The sequence below is a fragment of the Stigmatopora argus genome, chromosome 15 (assembly GCF_051989625.1).
Source record: "Stigmatopora argus isolate UIUO_Sarg chromosome 15, RoL_Sarg_1.0, whole genome shotgun sequence".
NCBI classification, from domain to species: Eukaryota; Metazoa; Chordata; class Actinopteri; order Syngnathiformes; family Syngnathidae; genus Stigmatopora; species Stigmatopora argus.
The window spans coordinates 9,519,461-9,539,775 of record NC_135401.1 but is presented as its reverse complement, the minus strand read 5'-3'; the positions used below and the strand labels follow the sequence as shown (position 1 = coordinate 9,539,775).

Below are 20,315 nucleotides of genomic sequence, written 5' to 3'. Positions count from 1 at the left end.
GGCTGATAGCTTTGCAAACATTACCATGCATACAACTCACAGCTTTTTATTGCTTTTTTCCCCATCTTTATTGCAATTCTTTGTGTGTTTTGAGCATGATAGATGATTTTCCTGCTACAAGATATAAAGCTATCCTGGCAGTCATCTCTCTCCCTCTCCTGACTACATTATCTTATCTGATTACTCTCTCATTTGTGATGCACAGACATGGCGGGGACTACAGTATAATATAACATGCCTCTATATGACTTGTGGTTGCTACATGAGATATGCCGCCTGCACACATCATGCCAGTGGTAACATCAGCCCAGTCTGTCTGCCTCTGAGACTTGACAGCTTCATTGTTATGGAGCATGCACAGGAAGCAAGGCCCTGAAAGTGTGGCATGTCAATGCTGCTGCAAAAGAAAGTGCGTAATTACGCAGTAAATCATAGCAATCTCCGGCCCAGTCTCTGACCAATTTATCTGCAGGCGTAGATTTAATGTGCCCAGGGAGGTTGCCGTGACTTCTGTGCACCTCATAACACAACAAGGAACTAGTGAAAGGTATTAGTGTGCAGCAGTGAATAATGGCTGTTCCAGGACCTGATGCATTCTCCATCTTCTTAGCTAAAATGTACGCTTTCCTAGCTTTCCTTCATGAAATGTAATTGAAACAGTATGCCTGCCACTTGTACTCAGCACTATTAAATAACCCACATTGTTTCTTAGCGGCCATTGGGGATAACATAAAGGATAGTAGAAATATTAGAGAAAAGAACAGCCCTCTAGTAAGGCCTTTGTATGCCACGAGAGCAGCTATGATCTCTGACTGCGGTTTCAATTGTTGGAATGGAAAAGAATCTTGACTAGAGATTGTGCTACCGTGTCTCAGAACATATTCTCTATGAAGTGCATCCACATATTTTCTTTGAGTTGAATATTAACAGTTTAATAGGTTATTACTATTATCCTTTTTTTCTTTGTATGCACAGATATCAACTTAAATCTATTCAATGCCTATACCATTTGTTCACACCGGGATCATAGATGTGTGGGATTTATTGACAGGTAATGTTGGGTGATAAAGTAAGGTACATTCTGGAGTAGTCACCTGTCAGCTGAAACCATTTAACTTAAATATACATGCCCATGAACACAGTTGAACCATTAGTGAACCTATAGGTATAGTACATAAATGGTTTTAAAATGTTAGAGGAATGAAGGCCGTACCTCGGTATATGCTTTAGCACCCCTGCGACCCTCATGAGGATAAGCAGCATGGAAGATGAATGAACAAAGTTTAATACTCCCTGTTTCCACTTCTCATCAGTTTTCCCTGTGGCTGTGGTGTTTTTCAGAAGGTGTGTCATACCCTGTTACAAACAGCTGCTCGTGTTCCAGTAGGTAGTTCTGGTTGTGCAGGTGGAAGGCTGGAGGTGCAAGAATTGGTGATACTGTCCTGATCTTGTAACAGTATCTCAGGCTTTTGTTGCTGTAGACATCCTCCAGGGTGAGGCAGATGTCAGCGGTTTTCAAATGATTTGGACATTAAGCAGTAGTATTTTTGCTTTGACCTTTTTGGTGAAGGGCGACTATTGTGCTTTTGTGCTTGTCACTTCAGACTAATTCATATATTTTTTGTAGTTGAACTGGTGTAGAGACAAACTACATCATACCAGAGTTACCTACACACAGTAATCAATCTCCAATGCTTATAATTGGAGAAAATGTTGGAGTCTTTGAATGTTGCTTTGAAATCCGGAAAAATCTATTATTTTCATGCAAAACATACGCTTTGTTCCTTCAATCTCCAAAAACATTTCTGAAAAAAATCATTTCAAGAATTAGTAATTAAAAAGAAAACATGACATAATGTTGGCTCTTAACCCCTGCTTTTGAGAGCGCTTGAATGCCTTGCGGGCTCCACTGTTTTGCTTGTGCGTGTCACTCAGTAATGTATTTTAATGATGTATCAGTCAAAACGCCTCCACCAGTCAACACTGTAGCGTAGTGTAGTGAATTCTTTAATAATGTATACCACCGTTGCCACCCGGCCGTCTTTAGTGCAGTACATTAAAATGTGAACACTAATAACTTATTATGATATACACAGCGTATGAAGCTGCTTGAAATTATCAACTTCGTCAGATGATGAATGAAATCCAGTAAACATACCGCTTGAAAACACCTTGATACTTTCCATTTAAATTTTTGCAAACAATGTAGGCTCATATTGTTATATTGTCATGACACCGTTAAGGCCATAGTAATTTGGTCTTTAATTTTATCTTCCTTTGCTGAATATTGGTTCATATTGCTTGACTGTCTGGGATTTCCACAACAGGCCTCCTGCAGAGTAAAAAAAAAAAAGAAAACCATAATACACGTAAAATCAAAATAGGACTTCGGTAACTACATTTTTTTCAGTCGATTGTGTTTTTTGGTAAATATTTGTTTTTACCATGTGGTAAAATTTGTGCATTGTCAAATTGATCGTGGACACTTCAAACATGCATTGCAATTCCCATTGGTGGTCTGCCCACTCTGAATTGCATGGAAACGGGTCCTAGAACGCATCTTCTGAGCTGTTTGGCCAGAGAGCTCCTCAACCTCTGTTACTTATTCAAACTACGGTCTGAAGGGGTGAAGCCTCAGCTCTTATAAGCACTTGTTTTCTCTTAATGTATTTGAAAGGTCCAAAATATCCCTGCTCGCAAAAGTGTTCCTCATTGTTGTCACTGTCATATATTCAGGTAAAATAGCATAAACTTTTTGGGGTTGTTTCCATCAAAACCTGAAAATACAAGTGAAATAGGTTGATTCGAATTTTTACTTCTGATAGTTTTTCTTTTGTTGTTGTTGCTGCTGTTTTATTGTGTGGCTAGTTGAATATTTTTAGTTCCTGTTTGTTCTTAGTGAGTTGCACAGTTATAGGTGCTTCGTCAGGTAATTGAGTCACAGTGTAGTTTTGTTACTGATGAGAGGAACATTCCTAAGATGTTGACCTACGTACATCTGTGTAAGGACTACAGGAGACTTGTTAGGTCCAAATAGGATCTCGGACAACACGGGTTTCTACAGCATAAACCACCCATCTTAGTCGTATAAGAGAAAAAAATAAGAACACTCAAGTCCAAGTAAAGCATGGAATGGCAACCAATAGACAGGATTAATCCTCTCCTGGTTGTACAGTGGGGCTGGACCAATTTGCCCCGAAGGATATATAAAACCTATCCGCCTGGTCTCCTACTCTCAGAGAAACTCAGAGATGAGTTAGACTGGCCTCTGCTACAAAGAAATTCTCTGTGGAATCCATATTGATTGCACCTGCCAGCGGCATCTAGCTATAGCCATGTGCTCTGACAGCTGGCAACGCTGGGCAAGATAGATAACTGTTCCAAGTAGCTACATCATCACTTGGTGAGGTGGAAGGACATCTGTTTTGACCATCGCCTGAATTTTGACCATCGCAGTTTTACTTTTATAACTATGGTCAAAATTGAGACACTGCTTGTGTGTTAAATGGTTAGTGTACAGACGGGCAGAGAGGCAGACAGACATACTCTGAAATGTGTCTCACACAGGAGAGCCATTGCATCAGCAAGCTAAATAAGTGTACTAAAGGGATAGAGGTGGCTTAGTCAGGATAAGAAACAGAGTTCTATTGCTCCACATATCGAAGGATTTATTAACCATTTTCTTCTGTAAGCAGACATTAAAACACCCCCATGAAATTCGAATGCTGATGGGACACCACATGGCTCACTTTGCCATGTTTTTTTTTCTGCTAAATTTGCTCAAAGTTAGTTTTTTACTTAACTATAATGATGCCTAAAAATGTGATTCCTCCAATCTTGTAAATATATGATTCATTCAAAACATTGGCCCTACTCTGTTTAATTATTGATCCATCTCGCATCGTTTGCCAGGCTAGTATTTCCTCCATGGAAACAAAAGCATCGTCTCCAAAACAATCCACCATTCAACTGCCCATGATAGTGTTCAATTAATCTCCTTTTGTATTTTTAAAATTTATCAAGAATTTGATCAACAACTGATTTGAAAATCCAAGAGGTCTATAAAAAAGAGTTATCTTAAATAGACTGTAAACCCAAAGTAAAAGTGGGCGAAAGTAAAAACTGTTAAAAATCCTGACAAATCTGAATGAATGAAAATAATAATGAGCCGTCTGATGGTGTAGTGGTTCACTCGTCTGACTCCGGTGCGTGTGAATGTGAATGGCCGTTCATCTCTCTGTGTGGCCTACGGCTTACTGGCAACCAGTCTAGGGTTTAGTTTGCCTTTTGCCGGAAGTCAACTGGGATAGGTTCCGCAACCTTTAGGAGGATGCGTGCTATGGAAGATGAATGAAAATCATAAATGTACCAAGGCTTTAAAAAGGGAGAAAAAGGCTTGTCTAAAATGGTAAATGAAAACAACAACTATGATTTAGGTTTATAAAAATAAACCTAATTTGACTCAACAAAAATGTTATAAACTTGGCTTAAAGTGACATGGCATACATTGATGCTGGAGTCTGCTCCCACAACTTCTGATGTACTTTCCCCTTCCTTTAACACACAAAAACAGAGAATCATCAAAACAAATACTACTTTGAGGCTGTCGGAGCTCTGGATTTACGTGAGGCCCTGTGTGACACTATCTAAGATGAATCTTTGAATTCTGAAGTTTTCCTTTGTACATGTAAATATTGCCTCACTTGCTCCATGTGTCTCTGAGTCCTCATTTCTGCATTGTGGACCATAAAAACTCTGATTAGGTGACAGATGGAATCAAAGGCCAAGGAGAAAGAATATTGTATAGGGTTTATTTTGTATCCTCAACTAGGAAACACACTGAAACATTAATGTACGTGAAACAAAAATAAACTGTTTTCAAGTATGCGATAAGAGATGCACGAGCTTAGCTGCATGCTGAATATTGCCTTTGATTTATTCCTCTTGGGGGAAGAAAGATGGAATTATTGTGTCTGGATGAGCTGGGGGGTTGTTGAAGAAAACATGGCATGCAAGAAACAATCCAAGTTCACCACAGGAAGGCAATTTATTTGAGAGGGCAGCCTGAACAAAAATAGGGAGCCCTTCCTCCCCTTCCCATCAACTGTGTTGGAATAATTGCCAAGATTTTTGTGAGAAGCCAAGATGACTCAAGAGAGAAGAAACTTTGTCCTATGCCTTGTTTCCATATTTGTGTTATGGTAATATTAGCCTGGTATTGTTGTCATGTTAGTTTGTTTTTGCCACATTTCCGTTTGTTTGCAGCTGTCAAAACACAACAGAATCTCAATCATTTTTTCTTCTTCTCTTTTTTGTAGCACTCCAGTCAGGTCGACTGCCAGCTGACGCCTTTTGTTTGGCAGGATGTAATGATTTATCAAAAGTCCTAAGAAGTAAATAGACAATAACTGTTCAGTGTCACACTTTGCTGGTATCTAACTGTGTTTTGGGGGAGTCGGTGAGGGAGTGCTGTGTGGGCCTCACGGGGGCCAATGTGCCGTCTTTAATGAGATCTCGCAGCAGTGTTTAAATATTTAACCATCCTGGTGAATTCTCTCTAACAGCCGCTGGGCAAAACTGGTGAGTTGCCTGCAAACACCAGAAAATAAGCACATTTGAAATATGTAATTGGATTATGCTTAAAGTTGTACCGCAAACGTCGACCATCAGGGAAGTGGTGCAATTTGGAATTGGATTATATTTTTAGGGTGGAAGAGCGTTTAAAGTCGCCTACATCTAAAACCCTGACAGATACTGTACTTAGCAAAATGTGAGTAATTTATGTGCCATTGATGAACAATATAAAGGATTTTTAATGTATTTTCTGTAAATGTGACAAACTTGTACTAGGCCTTGGTTTTATATGGTAACTTTCTTTCTCTTGCCTCATCCTCGCTTTGTTATTTGAAAACATTTCCCCACCGATCAGTTCGGCTCAGCCAGCAACCGCCATTCACAGGGAGTGGCAGTGGGATGTCTGCCACCCCCTGCTGTGTTCAGAGAAAAAGTGGTAGCTGGAGTATGTCAGTAGCGTGCTAATGTGTGCAGCCATTTGGGGCAAGAGGGGAGGGAAAGGAGTAAGGGAGGTGAGGAGCAATAGACCAGTGAAGTGGTTAGAATCAGACTAACCAAAATATTGATGTGGGGGAGTGTAGCTGTAATCAGGCGCTCATTACTAATTCAATTTGACTAATTTATTGATGAAATGCTAATATTAAATTAATTGTTTTTTGTGAATATGATAAAAAAAAATCGCACATCTATGAAGGTCAGTGACAAATTACCGAGATAGGCTCCAGCACACCCAAGACCATTGTGAGAATAAGTGGTACGGAAAATAAAATGAACTGTTTCATAATAATTACTGTATGTTTTTACAGTGTTTTAAACAACTCCAATTCAATTCTGTATAAAGAATGGACACAAGTCCCCGTAGAGGCTGGTTTAAGAGGTTCCTGCTGATGGAAAATTTAGAAAATCTGCTTGGGAAATGCTACAGATGCTGTATTTAGGGAGCTTGTTGTGTGTGCCAGCTGGAAGAATCTGGGGAAATTTAAGCCCACAGATTGCAGCGTGGGCAGCAGTCTTGCACACTTTTTAAAACCAACTCCCTTCCCTTAATTCACTATTCCATTTTAATTCCAGTTTTAGTTTATCTTTGTTCTTATTAATACAGCAGTAAACAATGTTTGTGAAGGCAAGTTCTATATAAGTACTTTTAACACCAAGGAGCAGATAATCTTATGTAGACAACTAATATCTTCCATAATTTTGAACTGAATTAATGGTGTTCCAATTTGTGTTCCAACTAGTATTATTGTGCTTGTTCCGTTTTAAACTTGGTGTTTATAGAGATGCTGTGGGCTGTGGTAGGCTGTTGGTGCCAAATCATATGCATGACTCCTCTTGCTATGCTGCTTCATGTGGCAGCCAAGGTTCTTTGCCAAGGAACCAGACAACTATTCAAACCCGAATGCTCACACATACATTATATAAAACACCTTGTGCATGGCCAATCTATACGAACCCCCATGCCTTCCCTCGTTATTCCCCTTCACCCCTTAAGTCTCCATACCCTCCTCATTATTAATGATCTGAGGGACAGCTTTCATTTGATCTATTACTTAGGACGGGACGGCGGCTGCTGTGCTGCCACATCCCTGCTGGATCTTTAATTATTTCACGGAGGGCTTTCCTCCTCGTCGTCACACCAGCTCTGTTGTGCAGATGAAATATTGAAATTGAGGAGTGTAGTGCAAAGTGGCCCTGCACAGGGTGAGGTGTATGTGTCTGCGTTTGAGTGAGAGAGAGCCTACAGCATAGCCCTTCGACAAATGTGACCTTTTTTTGTCTTGATTTTAGAAGTCATCTACTGGGTAAGAGGCAATTTCCTAAACACATAGCCTTGCTGTGTAGGTACAAGCGTGAACTTTTGCTGTAAGAGTACGCTGGTCCTAAAAGGAGTCATAAAAGAACACCAAGTATTTATTACTGAAGGTTTAAATGCATTTGCAACGCACAGTGATTCAAATGAATTTGATAGATGGACGGTGACAATGGTGTGATATCATAAATCAACCAAAAATAACTAGGAAATGTGGCTGCCATGCCACCACACATGCACAGAAGCACACCCATGTATGTGCACTCACAGGTCCCCCATACACAAACACAAGTTTACATATGAGTATGATGTATGGTATAAAGCCTAATTGCTTTGCTGTCTTACTCCATAAATTTAACCTCTCTGGAAAACAGGCTACTGTATTAACAGCTATCAAAAACTGTGTTCATTTTATCTCACACAGCACATCTACCGTGTCGCCGTGCGGCTGGTGACTAATGAATTCAATAAACTCCACTGTGATACTTAACACATGCAGAGGTGCATACTCAATAAATACCTTCGTTTTACTTTACGGGATTGCATGTGATAGTTACAATTTTGCATACACTGCAACACAAATGGTGTAAGGTGTAATCCATGTGCTTATGTGGGGGAGAAGTGCAGTGACATTGATATACAGTTCTCCATTAATTGCCATATGAATATGGTCTGTGGTGGTTGGCATGCTGCTGATGCATCACACCATAAGAGATGGGTCACTCTATCTTTTGGAGCCCCCGGCTTTGCCAAGCTCATAATTACAAAACCCCCCAATTAATCTTCCCATCACATAGGCCAAATATATACTTCCTCCCTGTATAAATGGCTTGCAATTTCAACTATGGCTGAATAGCCATGCTTGTGAAATGTGTGTATGTATATAATCCAATATTTACTGGATTTACAGTGTAAATATGAGTGTATATATGTATATATGTATATATATATGTATATATGTATATATATGTATATATATATGTATATGTATATATATGTATATGTATATATATGTATATGTGTATGTATGTATATATATATATATATATATATATATATATATATATATATGTATATGTGTATATGTATGTGTGTATATATATATATATATATATATATACACACACTGTAAATCCAGTAAATATTGATATATAGATAAGACCATGAAGCATCATCTTGATCCACACATACCCCCATTAATTATTCAAAACAAACAACCCAACCCATAATAAAAAATATTAGAATACAAGCCAGATAACGCACATTAATTAATATGTTATCACCTGCGCGAACACGTATGCACAGTAGCTTTACAAAATAAATTCATCTATTCTCTAAACTGCCTGTGCTTACTAGGGTCATAGGCATGTTGGAGCTCATCCTAGAAGAATTTGGGCAACAGACATGTCTTGAATTGGCCACCATACAATTGCTGAGGGGCCGCCTGGTGATGTAGTGGTTCACTCTCCTGACTTCGGTCCAGGCAGGCGCAGGCCTGATTCCCACTGGTGGTGGTGGTATGGTCGTGAGTGCATACGGTAGTCTAGCTCTCTGTGTGGTCTAGGGCTGACAGGCTAGGGTGTAGTTTGCCTTTCACCTGAAGTCAGCTGGGATAGGCTCCCACAGCCCTTATGAGGATGTGCAGTACAGAAGATGAATGATCGAACAATTGCTAGGCGCATAGAGTATAGGCAACCATTCACACTCATATTCACATATGCAAACAATTTGGAATTAGTTGATCTAAAATGTTATTTTTTGGGGAGTAATAGGAAACTATACTACAGTGGTACCTCGACATACGATCGTAATCCGTTCCGAGACTGAGATCGTATGACGAGGTTCTCGTAACTCGAGCGGACGTTTCCCATTGAAATGAATGGAAAAAAAATTAATTCGTTCCAGCCCTCTGAAAAAACACCACAAACAGGATATTGGATAGGAAAAAATGTTTTATTTCTTCTAATTCCCCATCTATTAACAAAGTAACACATAACTAGTGGCTTGGTCGCATCACGGAATTTTGATCGCATGACGGGCGAATTATTCGATCGAAATTTCCGTCGTAAGACGAGAATTTTGTATGACGAGCGGTCGTGTGACGAGGTACCACTGTACTAGGAAAAACAACCATGGACAAACTGTGCAAACTCCGCACAGGAAGGTCAGGAAGGGCCACTTATTGTGTCACTGTCAATCATCATGCTGTCGAAGGCAACACATTTCTGCAACTGATGGAATTTTAAACAGGAGTGAAGTTATCTTTTTTTTAGCTTTTATTATGCAAGTGCCAACTCATTTATTTCTTGATATGTGCCTAATTTTTGCAGAAGCGGAACAAGGCTGCTCAATGCTCCATTTGCAGAGGAGCCAAAATCAGCCAAACATAGATAATTTTATAAATGGCAAGGCAAGGCAAATTTATTTGCATAGCACAAAATAACACAAAGGACTTCAAAGTGCTTGAAAATGGCTATAACTTATTTTGGGAGATATCCCTCTGCATTTTGGAACCAGCATTTTACCAATGTTCAGCTCCATTTTGTGAGAATTGCCTTAGTAAACAGAAACTAAAAGAAATACAGTGAATCACTAGACTACCTGAAATAACAATCCTTTTATTTTTAATGATCTGTTTACCAATGCAAATGAGCAAAATACAAAATGTAATACAGTGAGGTATTACACAAGAATGCACCGTCTATGGCAGGGGTGCCTAACTCTGCTCCAGGTGGGCCCTATCCAGCCCGTTTTTTCTTTCTCTTTTTATTTTTTTTATACATTTCCCTCCTCTACCACACCTGAATCAAATGGTCAATTCATCAACAGCTGTCCAGAAGCTTGATGATGATCCTACTTATTTCATTTGGGGGTGTTGGTGGACAGAGAGATGAAAAACAGACTGCATAGGGGCCCCCCGAGGACCCGAGTTGGGCACCCCTGGTCTAAGGTATTAATAGCGTAAGAGAGCTTAAAATACAAGTGGCAGAGAAACTTGAATGACAGTTACACAGTATAATTTTGCTTTAGATTACATTGCCTTTTTTATTTGAATTCAGGTACCTCTAACATATTTGTCCTGTTTTTTTCCTGTTTTGCCATCACTAAAACAAGGGGGTGAGTAAGTGGTTGACCACCGGGCCTGAAGGACATTTGGTGTGATTTCTGCACTCTCACAAAAACAGTTAAATGTACTTTTCGATGTAGTAAATGTGTTTGTGTGTCTGGATGTATATGTGTATTCCTGGTTGTACCAATGTGACTACTCGAGCGCACAGTAAACTACAGTGACTCACTTTATACATTTTAGGCCATTGTGCCATTCCCATTGCTCTACTGGCACCCAGTGGCCACAATAGATAGGGCATCCACTTGAAGCTCAGAAAAGACAAGAGTTGTTTACAATTGGCATTTGGCCTTAATTAAAAGCAGCACTTGTTGGAGCACTTGCTGTGCAGAGGAACTGGCGTCTACGCTGATGCAAGTCGGACCACTGATTCTATTGTAAGCCTTCTCCACTCTGCAAAAACACACAAGCACATCACTTATGAATACAAATTAAGACAGCATTCAATGCAAAGAGAAGTTGAAATTAATATTGTATGTTAGGATGACCATGGAAGCCCTTCAGTGATGGTAAACAGCGAAGACAATGATGAATGGACTGGAGTCTTGGAAATATATGAGAAAAGAAACACTACAGATGGCTTAGTGCACAATCATTTCTAGAGACAAATGAGCCCTTGTGATAGTGATTGACCAAGTCTGCACTATCTCCTCCATTTTCTAATTGTGCTGGCCAAACATCTGGCTGTCCCATGTGGAAAGGCAATTATGTCAGGAGAAAAGATGAATGAACGTCGCCATCGGCCTTTCTGCACAGCAGTCTGCTGGCCAGGGCATAACTGTTATGTGTCTGCTTGCTTTAATGGAGCACACCTTTATAACTTATCACCTGCGCTTCTTCATCAGCTCGCCACTCCTCCCCTCTCACAAGAAAGCAATTTATTCTTAAATGTTTGATGGATCTGATGTGCACTAAGTTAACGTGGAGATGTTCTCTATTTCTCCAGTTTGGTCAGCTCATGAAAGGGTAAAACACTTAACCACCTACTTGATAAAATTACTTTGTGACCAACACTTTAGTGAAGTAGTAAACGTTACCCTCTGACCACAAAGTGTTCAAGTTAAGAACAGATATAGTGGATGGCTACTGTAATACACTCAGACATTCTATTTAAATAAATTTCACATAACTCAATAGATATCCATATTTTCTGTACAATTTATCTTCTAGGGTCATGCATGAGCTATAGCTTGTCATACTCGTTAGACCAAAATGGCATTTATTTCTTTGCTAAGGTTAAATGCAATATTTGCTCAATGATGCCACAAGTGCTGTAAGAATAAACAGAGCAATTGTTCCATCAGTTATTTGATTAATATTGAATTACCTGAGTCGGAAGAGTTGGTTGTGATCCAGCTCATGCTCCTCTTTGGTCTCACCTTGACCTCTGTCTCTCAGCCTCCTCTTCCTCTCCTCAGGGTCCAGCGTAAGAAGGACTACCAGAGTGGGTTGGAGAAGGTCGGTGGGCCAGCAGTACAGCTCAGAACCTTCCGCTGGGAGGTTACACAGTGGGCCACTAACGGCTGTGGCGATGGCATAGGCAGCTGTGCTGTGCCAAAACCTGAGAAGAGGTAACGGTCACCAATGTACTTTTATCTGCCCTGCTGTCTTTTACATCTTATGCTTAGTACTTTAGCAACAGACAGTTTTACTGACATTTTTAATGTGGAGGATAAACTTGTTGTATTGGGTGATTGGGGACCTTTTCCAGAACAATAAGAATGATGGTTTTGAATCACAACGTAGTTACTAGATAAGATAACAGTGAGTCAAACCTCTAATTCTTCTCAAAACCTCGATACCGTATATAGAGAGACCATTTCCCCGTGTACTCTTAAAAACACATTTAAACATCTTAAAACACATCGGCCGAAACACACGTTTTAGAATTTAGACCCACTACAAGTGTGCTGTGTTGGTCATTTCTAAAACAACACATACTATATATATAGCTTTTCTATTATGAGGTCACACGTTCCATTTGTTCATTGTGTGGTCTCTCACAATTAAAAATTGGTCATGATGTGCAGAATTGCGGCCCGGCGGATTAAGTGGTTCGCACGTCGGCCTCACAGCTCTGGGGTCCTGGGTTCAAATCCAGGTCAGTCCACCTGTGTGGAGTTTGTTTTCTCCCTGGGCCTGCATGGGTTTTTTTCCGGGTACTCCGGTTTCCTCCCACATTCCATAGACATGCATGGTAGGTTGATTGGACACTCTAAATTTCTCCTATGTATGGGTGTGAGTGCGAATGGTTGTCCGTCTCCTTGTGCCCTGCAATCGGCTGGCCACCGATACAGGGTGTCCCCGCCTCTGGCCCGAAGTCAGCTGGGATAGGCTCCAGCACCCTAGCGACCTAAGTGAGGCTAAAGCGGTTCAGAAAATGAATGAATGAATGCATATGCAGAATTGCTGACTTGCTTCAATAGTAAGGGGAAACCCATTAGAGGTCACGCAGCTCAAAACCTTTTACCTGTCAATGATAACAGGTGTCTTGGAAGTTTGGCTGCAAATTTGTTGCGCTGTGATGTAATTGCCTAGCGCATAGAAAGCCCTTCGGAGGATGGGGGGCTCCTGATCAAAGCAAGCCCTCCAGGGTGAGAGACACTGTGGAGGGGAACACAGCAGAGTGGCCCCCAGTACATCCCTGAGAGATTCAGCCAATGTGGTTTTACCTGTAACAGGGAGATAAATGGAGGGAGAGCAAATCTTAAAATTTTATCACAGCACGGTTGAAAAGTTGATGACCTAAAAAAAGATTTTCATGAGGCCTTCCAAAGAGTATTGCGTGAGTGAATTATTCAATAAACCATTTTCCCAGCGACGAGCCTCTTCTGAGGTCATGATACACGATATTCCATTAGGCCAACCTCGCTGGTGGATAATAGCTTCAGCAGACAGCGACCGGTCATTGCTTTCACATAACATCTATACATCATGACTGTCATGTCTTTATTTCTGGTCTTAATGGCATTAACCTGTGGCATCCAGGCCTTCTAAGACAATAACAGGGAAGTCTGGTTTGCTTCTGGCTTCCATATCACCGCTGCAAGGCAGCAGCTCCAGTACAGATGCCGCCTCTGGAATGATGTCAGCGCACTGAAAGAAACACATTCACTTTGCTGTTTTAAATATATAACTACAATAATAAATGATACAGATATAAGTTTTCTGAAATCAGAAAATATAATTTTAGATCAGTGTCTATGATCTGTGACACTATTTTGCTCCAAGATCTACTTTTCAAGGAGTTAACCTTCCACGATCTATTATTTTTTACAGGCCACTGACAAAGCTGAGCTATTATGTAATGATATACCTCGCATTAGACTCTATCAACATGTATAGGAGCGGCAGGGAACGGGGCTGAAAATCCACTCAATTCACACTAAAGCTTAGTGCAGACATACCAGATTCATAAGAGCCTAGCTAAGGAAATCAACATATTATTGTCATGCGGTCTATCAACAGTACCTTTGCGATCCACCAATAGCTCATTGGCAATCTACTCAATGGTCATCCCTGGTCTATGCATATTAGCACATGCAGATTACATATCCTGCATATATGTATGCAATATTTTCCCTATTGATTTTTTTCCTAATATTACATAGCAGGGGTAGGGATGGGTTATTGCTTGAAACCCAGCTGACTTTAGGCGAGAAGTGGACTACAACTTAAATTGGGAGCAAGCCAATCAAGGCACATATACCTTCACTATTCCCATTTTTGTCAAATTTGAAGGGAAGCATGAGAAGAAATTGCCAAAATAACACATTTTAAAACCATGCAAATGTTACTGTCATTTTCCAAAAACTGTTTCTGCAATTCAAATACATTTTGATTATAGAACAGAAAAGCACAGGACCTGCATGTGCACACACATTGAACGTTAGAACCAATTACATGATATCAAATTTTCTTGGGAAAAAAGTTCTTTAAATATTGGGTGAATATGCAACGTTATTGTTGAATGCAATTTTCCTTACAAAGTACGACAATAACAGAGCATTCAATAATTAAATGCCGGCTATCACCACACGAGGGCGCCATTACTTCGAGGACATGACCATATTTAGGGGGAAATGCCGCACATTGATAGTACTGTTAATCAATAATATCGATCAATCAAATTGAGTATAATAAAGTGCGTGCGCAACTAAAAATGTCGACGTCAATTTATACCTTCTGAATGACATCACGGGCCTCCTGGAAACTGTAGAAAACGTCATTGTTTATCAAGTTGAGTGTTGCCGGGTGATATTGTGGCGCTTCTGTCAGTGCGAGCTCATGTTTTTGTTCTTCGTTCCATAAGTGCTGAATCCACCGTGGGGTGTCCACTTCATTTACTTGAGAATAGGAGCACACCAGTAAGGGATCGTCATTCTGCAGCCACTGTCGTAAAAGTTGCTCTGTGGTCAGGGAGCTCTCTGGGGACGCAGCTTGTAAGAAATAGCCATGTAAGAGGGAATCTTTGACGTCTGGTAGAAACGAGGACATCGGCAATAAACGACACTGTGGAGGAAGATCTCTTAGCAGTTTGTCTTTGAGTCCCCAGTGAAATCGGGCGCTGCGGAGGTTGTCCTCGCTCGAAACGAGCAAAGAATAACACTTCCCATCCTTTTTAACATTACCAAACAAGCGTTGCATTTCTTTCCCCGCTCCGATGGGTTGGTTGTCGTGGATTTTAAAGTAAAGCGCTTTTCCGTCCATATCCACCGAGGAAACTCGCGAGCTCCACCGTGACAGAAGCGCCATGATCCGCCTTGGCAATGGCATTTCTTGTTTCGTTTTTCAGACTGCTGAAGGGAAAACGAAAGTTAGCACTGAGTGGGAAAACGAAACTTTGTCTTAAGCGTGAAAGAGTGTCGCAATCCACTTCAAACAACGTCATGATCAATCAGCGATAGCATTTTAAGATGCTACTACTAGCTTCATGTTAACCATTGGACAAATACTGTACTATGTATTAAAAGGAGAGATGTGATCAAAGAGCGGACCAACAGCAAGAAGCCTAAGGGGACATATAAAGTACAATACAAAATCTTGTGCCCAATAATAACGATGCACATTGATTGTATGTGACATCAATTTCACATAAAATATAGAATTTAGACGCAAATAGAATGTAATCGCTCGAATCAATATTGAATGTAGTAATCATTTTTCAAAAGTGGTCATTATTAAGTAAACTCTTTCAAGTGCTTACACGTATATAGAATGTCCAGCTATATATATAATCATAATGCAATAATAGTAATTAATCGAACCCCGAGAAGGAAGACTATCTTCCTGCTCTTCCTTCAACAGTAAAAACAGTCATATAAATGATAGAAAGTAAGAGAAGTTACAAATAAAGTTGTGGACGTGTAGTACACGCCTATTAACACTATACCTCAAACTAGTTTCATTTTCATTGTTGATAAACAGAAACCATGACGCTGGTCAGCTGATCTTCCCAGGCTGTATTTAAGCAGCTCTCAACATCAAAACCACTGTAGACTGAGAAAGCTTATTGGGAAATGAATCTATCCTCTGTTTTGTCACGTCCTTTGCTGCTTATGCAGCTCTGCGTCAAGACCATCTTCTGCTTTTTTAACAGAATATTGGACAGATCCTCCTGGACGGCTGAAGGACTGGGTATCATCCTAGGTCTCATAGAAAAAGATCTGAATGCTGTGACTCCAACTAGTGTAAACTACCATTTTACACGGCAATGTAATTACAAGTGTGGCTTTTGCTTCCATACAGCAAAAACATCATTTGTGTTGCCACTAGAGGAAGCAAAGAGAGGCATCAAGCTCCTGAGGGATTCAGGTATGAATAAGATATTTTTGTTATGTGTCACTTCACTCGTTTATTGAAATCTCACTCTCAGGTATGGAAAAGATAAATTTCTCTGGTGGAGAACCATTTCTGCATGAAAAGGGGGATTTTCTTGGAAAGTTGGTTCAATACTGCAAACAAGACTTGCAACTTCCGAGTGTCAGCATAGTCAGCAACGGAAGCATGATCAAGGAGAAATGGTTTCAGATATATGGTAAATATGCTTAAATCTGCATCACACTTCAGCCTTTCTATCTTGACCTGCCCTGTTCTCTCATGTACCAGTTTTTTTTTCTGATCATTCCAACACATCATAACATGTTTTTCACATTTTTGTGAAACAAGGTTCTTTTTTGCTGGAAAGCACTTGATCAAGCCTTGCCTTGTACTTTGAACTTGCCCTCCATTTATTGTCGTTCCAATTACATCACCACCTTTACCAGGCATTTGCCGTCTTCCTTCCTATACCGTGAACTTGTCATTTAGAAAAATTCCTTCATTTATTTAACCCTAGAATGGTAACCCTCTATTTCAGGGTTTACCTTTCACACTTCTGAAATAGAGGGTTACCATGGTTACCGGGGTAAAAAATGGGTACCCTTTATTGCACCGTCTTGCTTAGGACCCATTTTTTCACCCGGTAACCATGGTAACCCTCTATTTCAGAAGCGTGAAAGGTAACCCCTGAAATAGAGGGTTACCATTCTAGGGTTAAAAACAATGGAATGAAAAATGCATACTGCAGACAGAGGCTACACTTACAGTTTACATATGATAAAGTATATATATGTGAAAACAATTTAAACATATTTGATTAAAATGTGTTATATGAAAGGCTCCGCCAAAAGTATTACTATACCAGTAACAAAGGTTTGAAAACACTTAAGCATTCAGAAGCTTAAGAAAGTGTTGGAAAACTTTTGTGTACTCATTTTTTCAGGTAAAATACTGTATTTTACTGACTTTGATGAAGGCACCTGTAGTGAAGGTTTAAATGTGAGTGTGAATGGCTGATTCTCTTAATATGTGGCTAATAAATGACTGGCAACCAGTCCTGTGTCTAGGACACATTTTACACCAAGTCAGATTCCAGCTTCTGTGACCCTGAACAGGATGAATAAATCATAATGTATCAAGTTCCTCACTAAATTCATTGTAATTGCACTTCTTCCACACAATATTGCATTTTTTAATGTTTTTGGATGGGATAAAAAAATAAAAAAACAGTTCTAGTTACTTGAATCGCTCCAGCTAATGAAATACTAACAAATGTGCTTTTTTACAGTTAGTCCTCATATTTTATTTAGAGTACAGAGTTCAAATTAATACCTAGTTTACAGAAAATTAATTCCTAAGCAAAACATGCTGTTTTATGCATTATACTTCACAGTTAATTCTCCATGTCTATCACATTGTGTGCCCCTCTTCTGTTGTAGGCGATCACCTTGACATCCTGGCCATATCTTGTGACAGTTTTGAGGAAACGACCAACCAGCTGATTGGCCGAACTCAAGGCAGGAAGAGCCACCTGGATAATCTCTACAAGATCCAGTGCTGGTGTCAGCAATATAAAGTGGCCTTTAAAATCAATTCGGTCATCAACACCTTCAACGTTGACGAGGACATGACAGAAAACATCATTCAGCTCAACCCAGTCCGATGGAAGGTGATTGAATTGATGCAAATTAAATAAGACTGTTTGTCTTTGTGTTGAGTCATAACTACATCTTATGTTTTCCAGGTGTTCCAATGTCTGCTGATTGACGGTGAGAATGCAGGGGAAGAAGCTCTAAGAAATGCTGAGCGCTTCATCATTAGTGACCAGCAGTTTCAAGAGTTTCTGGACAGACACAGCAGTGTCACATGCCTGGTTCCAGAGTCCAATGAAAAGGTACCACAATATTGATATCATTACATATGAGCATAATCAGCATTTTTTTTATTGGTAAAATTACAATCCTATGTGAAAACAGATGTTCAGCACATTTGGAGGAAGTTTCTTTTTCATCCAACATAAAATCAATGGATTGATTGTTAATTTTTCCCGAGTTGATTATCAATCAATTTATTGTAATTAAATTATTATCCTCCACAAGTTTGAGCAGGGAACTGTCAAAGCTGACGTTGTGCAAATAGCAGGGACTACCCTGAGTTGTCACCAACTTATTGTTTTGTCTGTAATACCTTATTGGCTCCAAGTGGTGGTTAAATTATTTGCGTGTTTTAATTCATGCCAAGACAAGGTTTGGCTGACAACCGAGTCCACAGAACCCAACACCCTTCTCCTCACAATTATCTGGGATAGGCACTAGCACACCCACGAAAGTTGAGAGAAATGCTACATGCAAAGAGCACTCTTTATAGGCTCTCCATACAGTTTAGGGTATTTTTTTATGAGAAAATAATCATCGTAAATTTACGGACAGGTAGTATTCAGTGTGTTTATAGTCTAACTTAAAACTATGCCAATGTTACACTACCGTCAAAGGATTCCGTTTTTTTTAAACCGCTGTTGCTTAGTTATTGTAGCTAGTAAACAAAGCAAATGTTTGTGGTTTTGTCTTCACAGATGAGGAATTCTTACTTGATCTTGGATGAATATGTAAGTGGTTTGTCTTGTTCCACTTAGCATGCTTGATGACGTAATTCACTGAAGATTCATTTGCTACACTGAATCCTTTTCATTCATTCATTTTCTGAGCCATATATCCTCACAATGTGAGGGGTGCTGGAGCCTATCCCGGCAAACAAGGGCCACACGCGTGGGACACCCTGCATTGGTGGCCAGCCAATCGCAAGGTACAAGGAGATAGACAACCATGCACATACACACATCACTCTCAAATGTAGGGCAATTTAGCGTGTTCAACCAGCCTTCCCTGCCTGTTTTTGGAATGTGGGAGGAAACCGGAATACCCGGAGAAAACCCACGCAAGCTGTGGAGAACATGCAAACTCCACGCAGTGAGGATTGACCTGGGCTTGAACCTTCGATCCCAGAATTGTATGCCCTAACCACTAAAGTGAATCCAGTTTTTGTGAAGGGAACGGATTTATCTACTATGTCTTCTGTTTGGCAGTTTTGTTTATTTGACAATTCATTTATTTTGTCGCTTGTCGCTTCTAGATGCGTTTCCTTGACTGTCGAGATGGTCGAAAGGACCCATCTAAGTCCATCCTCGATGTTGGGGTGAGCGCAGCCATCAACTTCAGTGGGTTTGATGAGAAAATGTTTCTTAAAAGGGGTGGGAAGTATGTGTGGAGCAAAGCTGATATGAAGCTCGAGTGGTGAAATTTTACCACTCAGGGATCTTGAATTTTGTATACATACTAATAGTAAGCATTCTTCTTTTTTTCTTTTGATTTCTGGTGCTTTTGTATGCAGGTGCTTTCTTTTCCACATAGCACAGATAATTCATGTGTTTCAAGCTTAGTTTATTTACAGAATATTATTGGCCAGGAAATGGTGCAGTGGTTCTTCTGCCTGACTTTGATACAGGCAGTATGGGTTTGATTCTCACTCGGTAGCGGTGTGATTGTGAGCGTGAGTGGTTGTCCGTTTCGTCGTGCACTGCGATTGGCTGGCAACCAATTTGGAGTGTCCCCTGCCTGCTGCCCGTGGTTGGCTGCGATAGGCTCCAGCACCCCCTGTGACCCCTGTGTGGATACGCATTATGGAAGATGAATGAATGAATATTATTGATCACACTGAAGAGCACTGGAATAAATGTAAAGATGTGTATATACATTAAGGAGTACATGACGATAAAGTTGCACTTTCACTACCTTGAAGATTGAAACTAAAGCATAAAATCTCATTTACATGATTTATTTTATGATTCTTGTACATGTGTGTTGAGGTTTCTGGGAAAAGCAATAAAACCCATGCGGAAGATGATTTGGGGTTTGGTGTTTAAATTGCACAATAATAATAATCGGACATTGGCTTTGTCATCATCATTGACTTGACAAAAAAAAGCCT

General features: G+C 40.0%; 2 protein-coding genes across 3 annotated transcripts; one reads left to right on the top strand and one right to left on the bottom strand.

Moving 5' to 3' along the window:
• Nucleotides 1–9,982: 9,982 nt before the first annotated feature.
• On the bottom strand, nt 9,983–15,426 carry cmpk2 (cytidine monophosphate (UMP-CMP) kinase 2, mitochondrial). Its single transcript, XM_077621050.1, has 5 exons — nt 14,694–15,426; nt 13,487–13,607; nt 12,982–13,183; nt 11,839–12,072; nt 9,983–10,904 (listed from the first exon to the last, which is right to left on the bottom strand). Exons 1-5 carry the CDS (start codon nt 15,285–15,287, stop codon nt 10,784–10,786), a joined length of 1,272 nt encoding a protein of 423 aa, XP_077477176.1. The 5' UTR covers nt 15,288–15,426; the 3' UTR covers nt 9,983–10,783.
• A 577-nt stretch (nt 15,427–16,003) lies between these two features.
• rsad2 (radical S-adenosyl methionine domain containing 2) lies at nt 16,004–20,231 on the top strand. 2 transcript variants are annotated; one of them, XM_077621053.1, is made up of 7 exons: nt 16,016–16,160; nt 16,260–16,325; nt 16,387–16,548; nt 17,771–18,000; nt 18,076–18,225; nt 18,904–18,936; nt 19,461–20,231. In XM_077621053.1, exons 1-7 carry the CDS (start codon nt 16,031–16,033, stop codon nt 19,623–19,625), a joined length of 936 nt encoding a protein of 311 aa, XP_077477179.1. In that variant the 5' UTR covers nt 16,016–16,030; the 3' UTR covers nt 19,626–20,231. The 2 variants fall into 2 exon arrangements, with proteins under 2 accessions (XP_077477178.1, XP_077477179.1); XM_077621052.1 differs by having other exon boundaries at nt 16,004–16,325.
• Nucleotides 20,232–20,315: the final 84 nt, after the last annotated feature.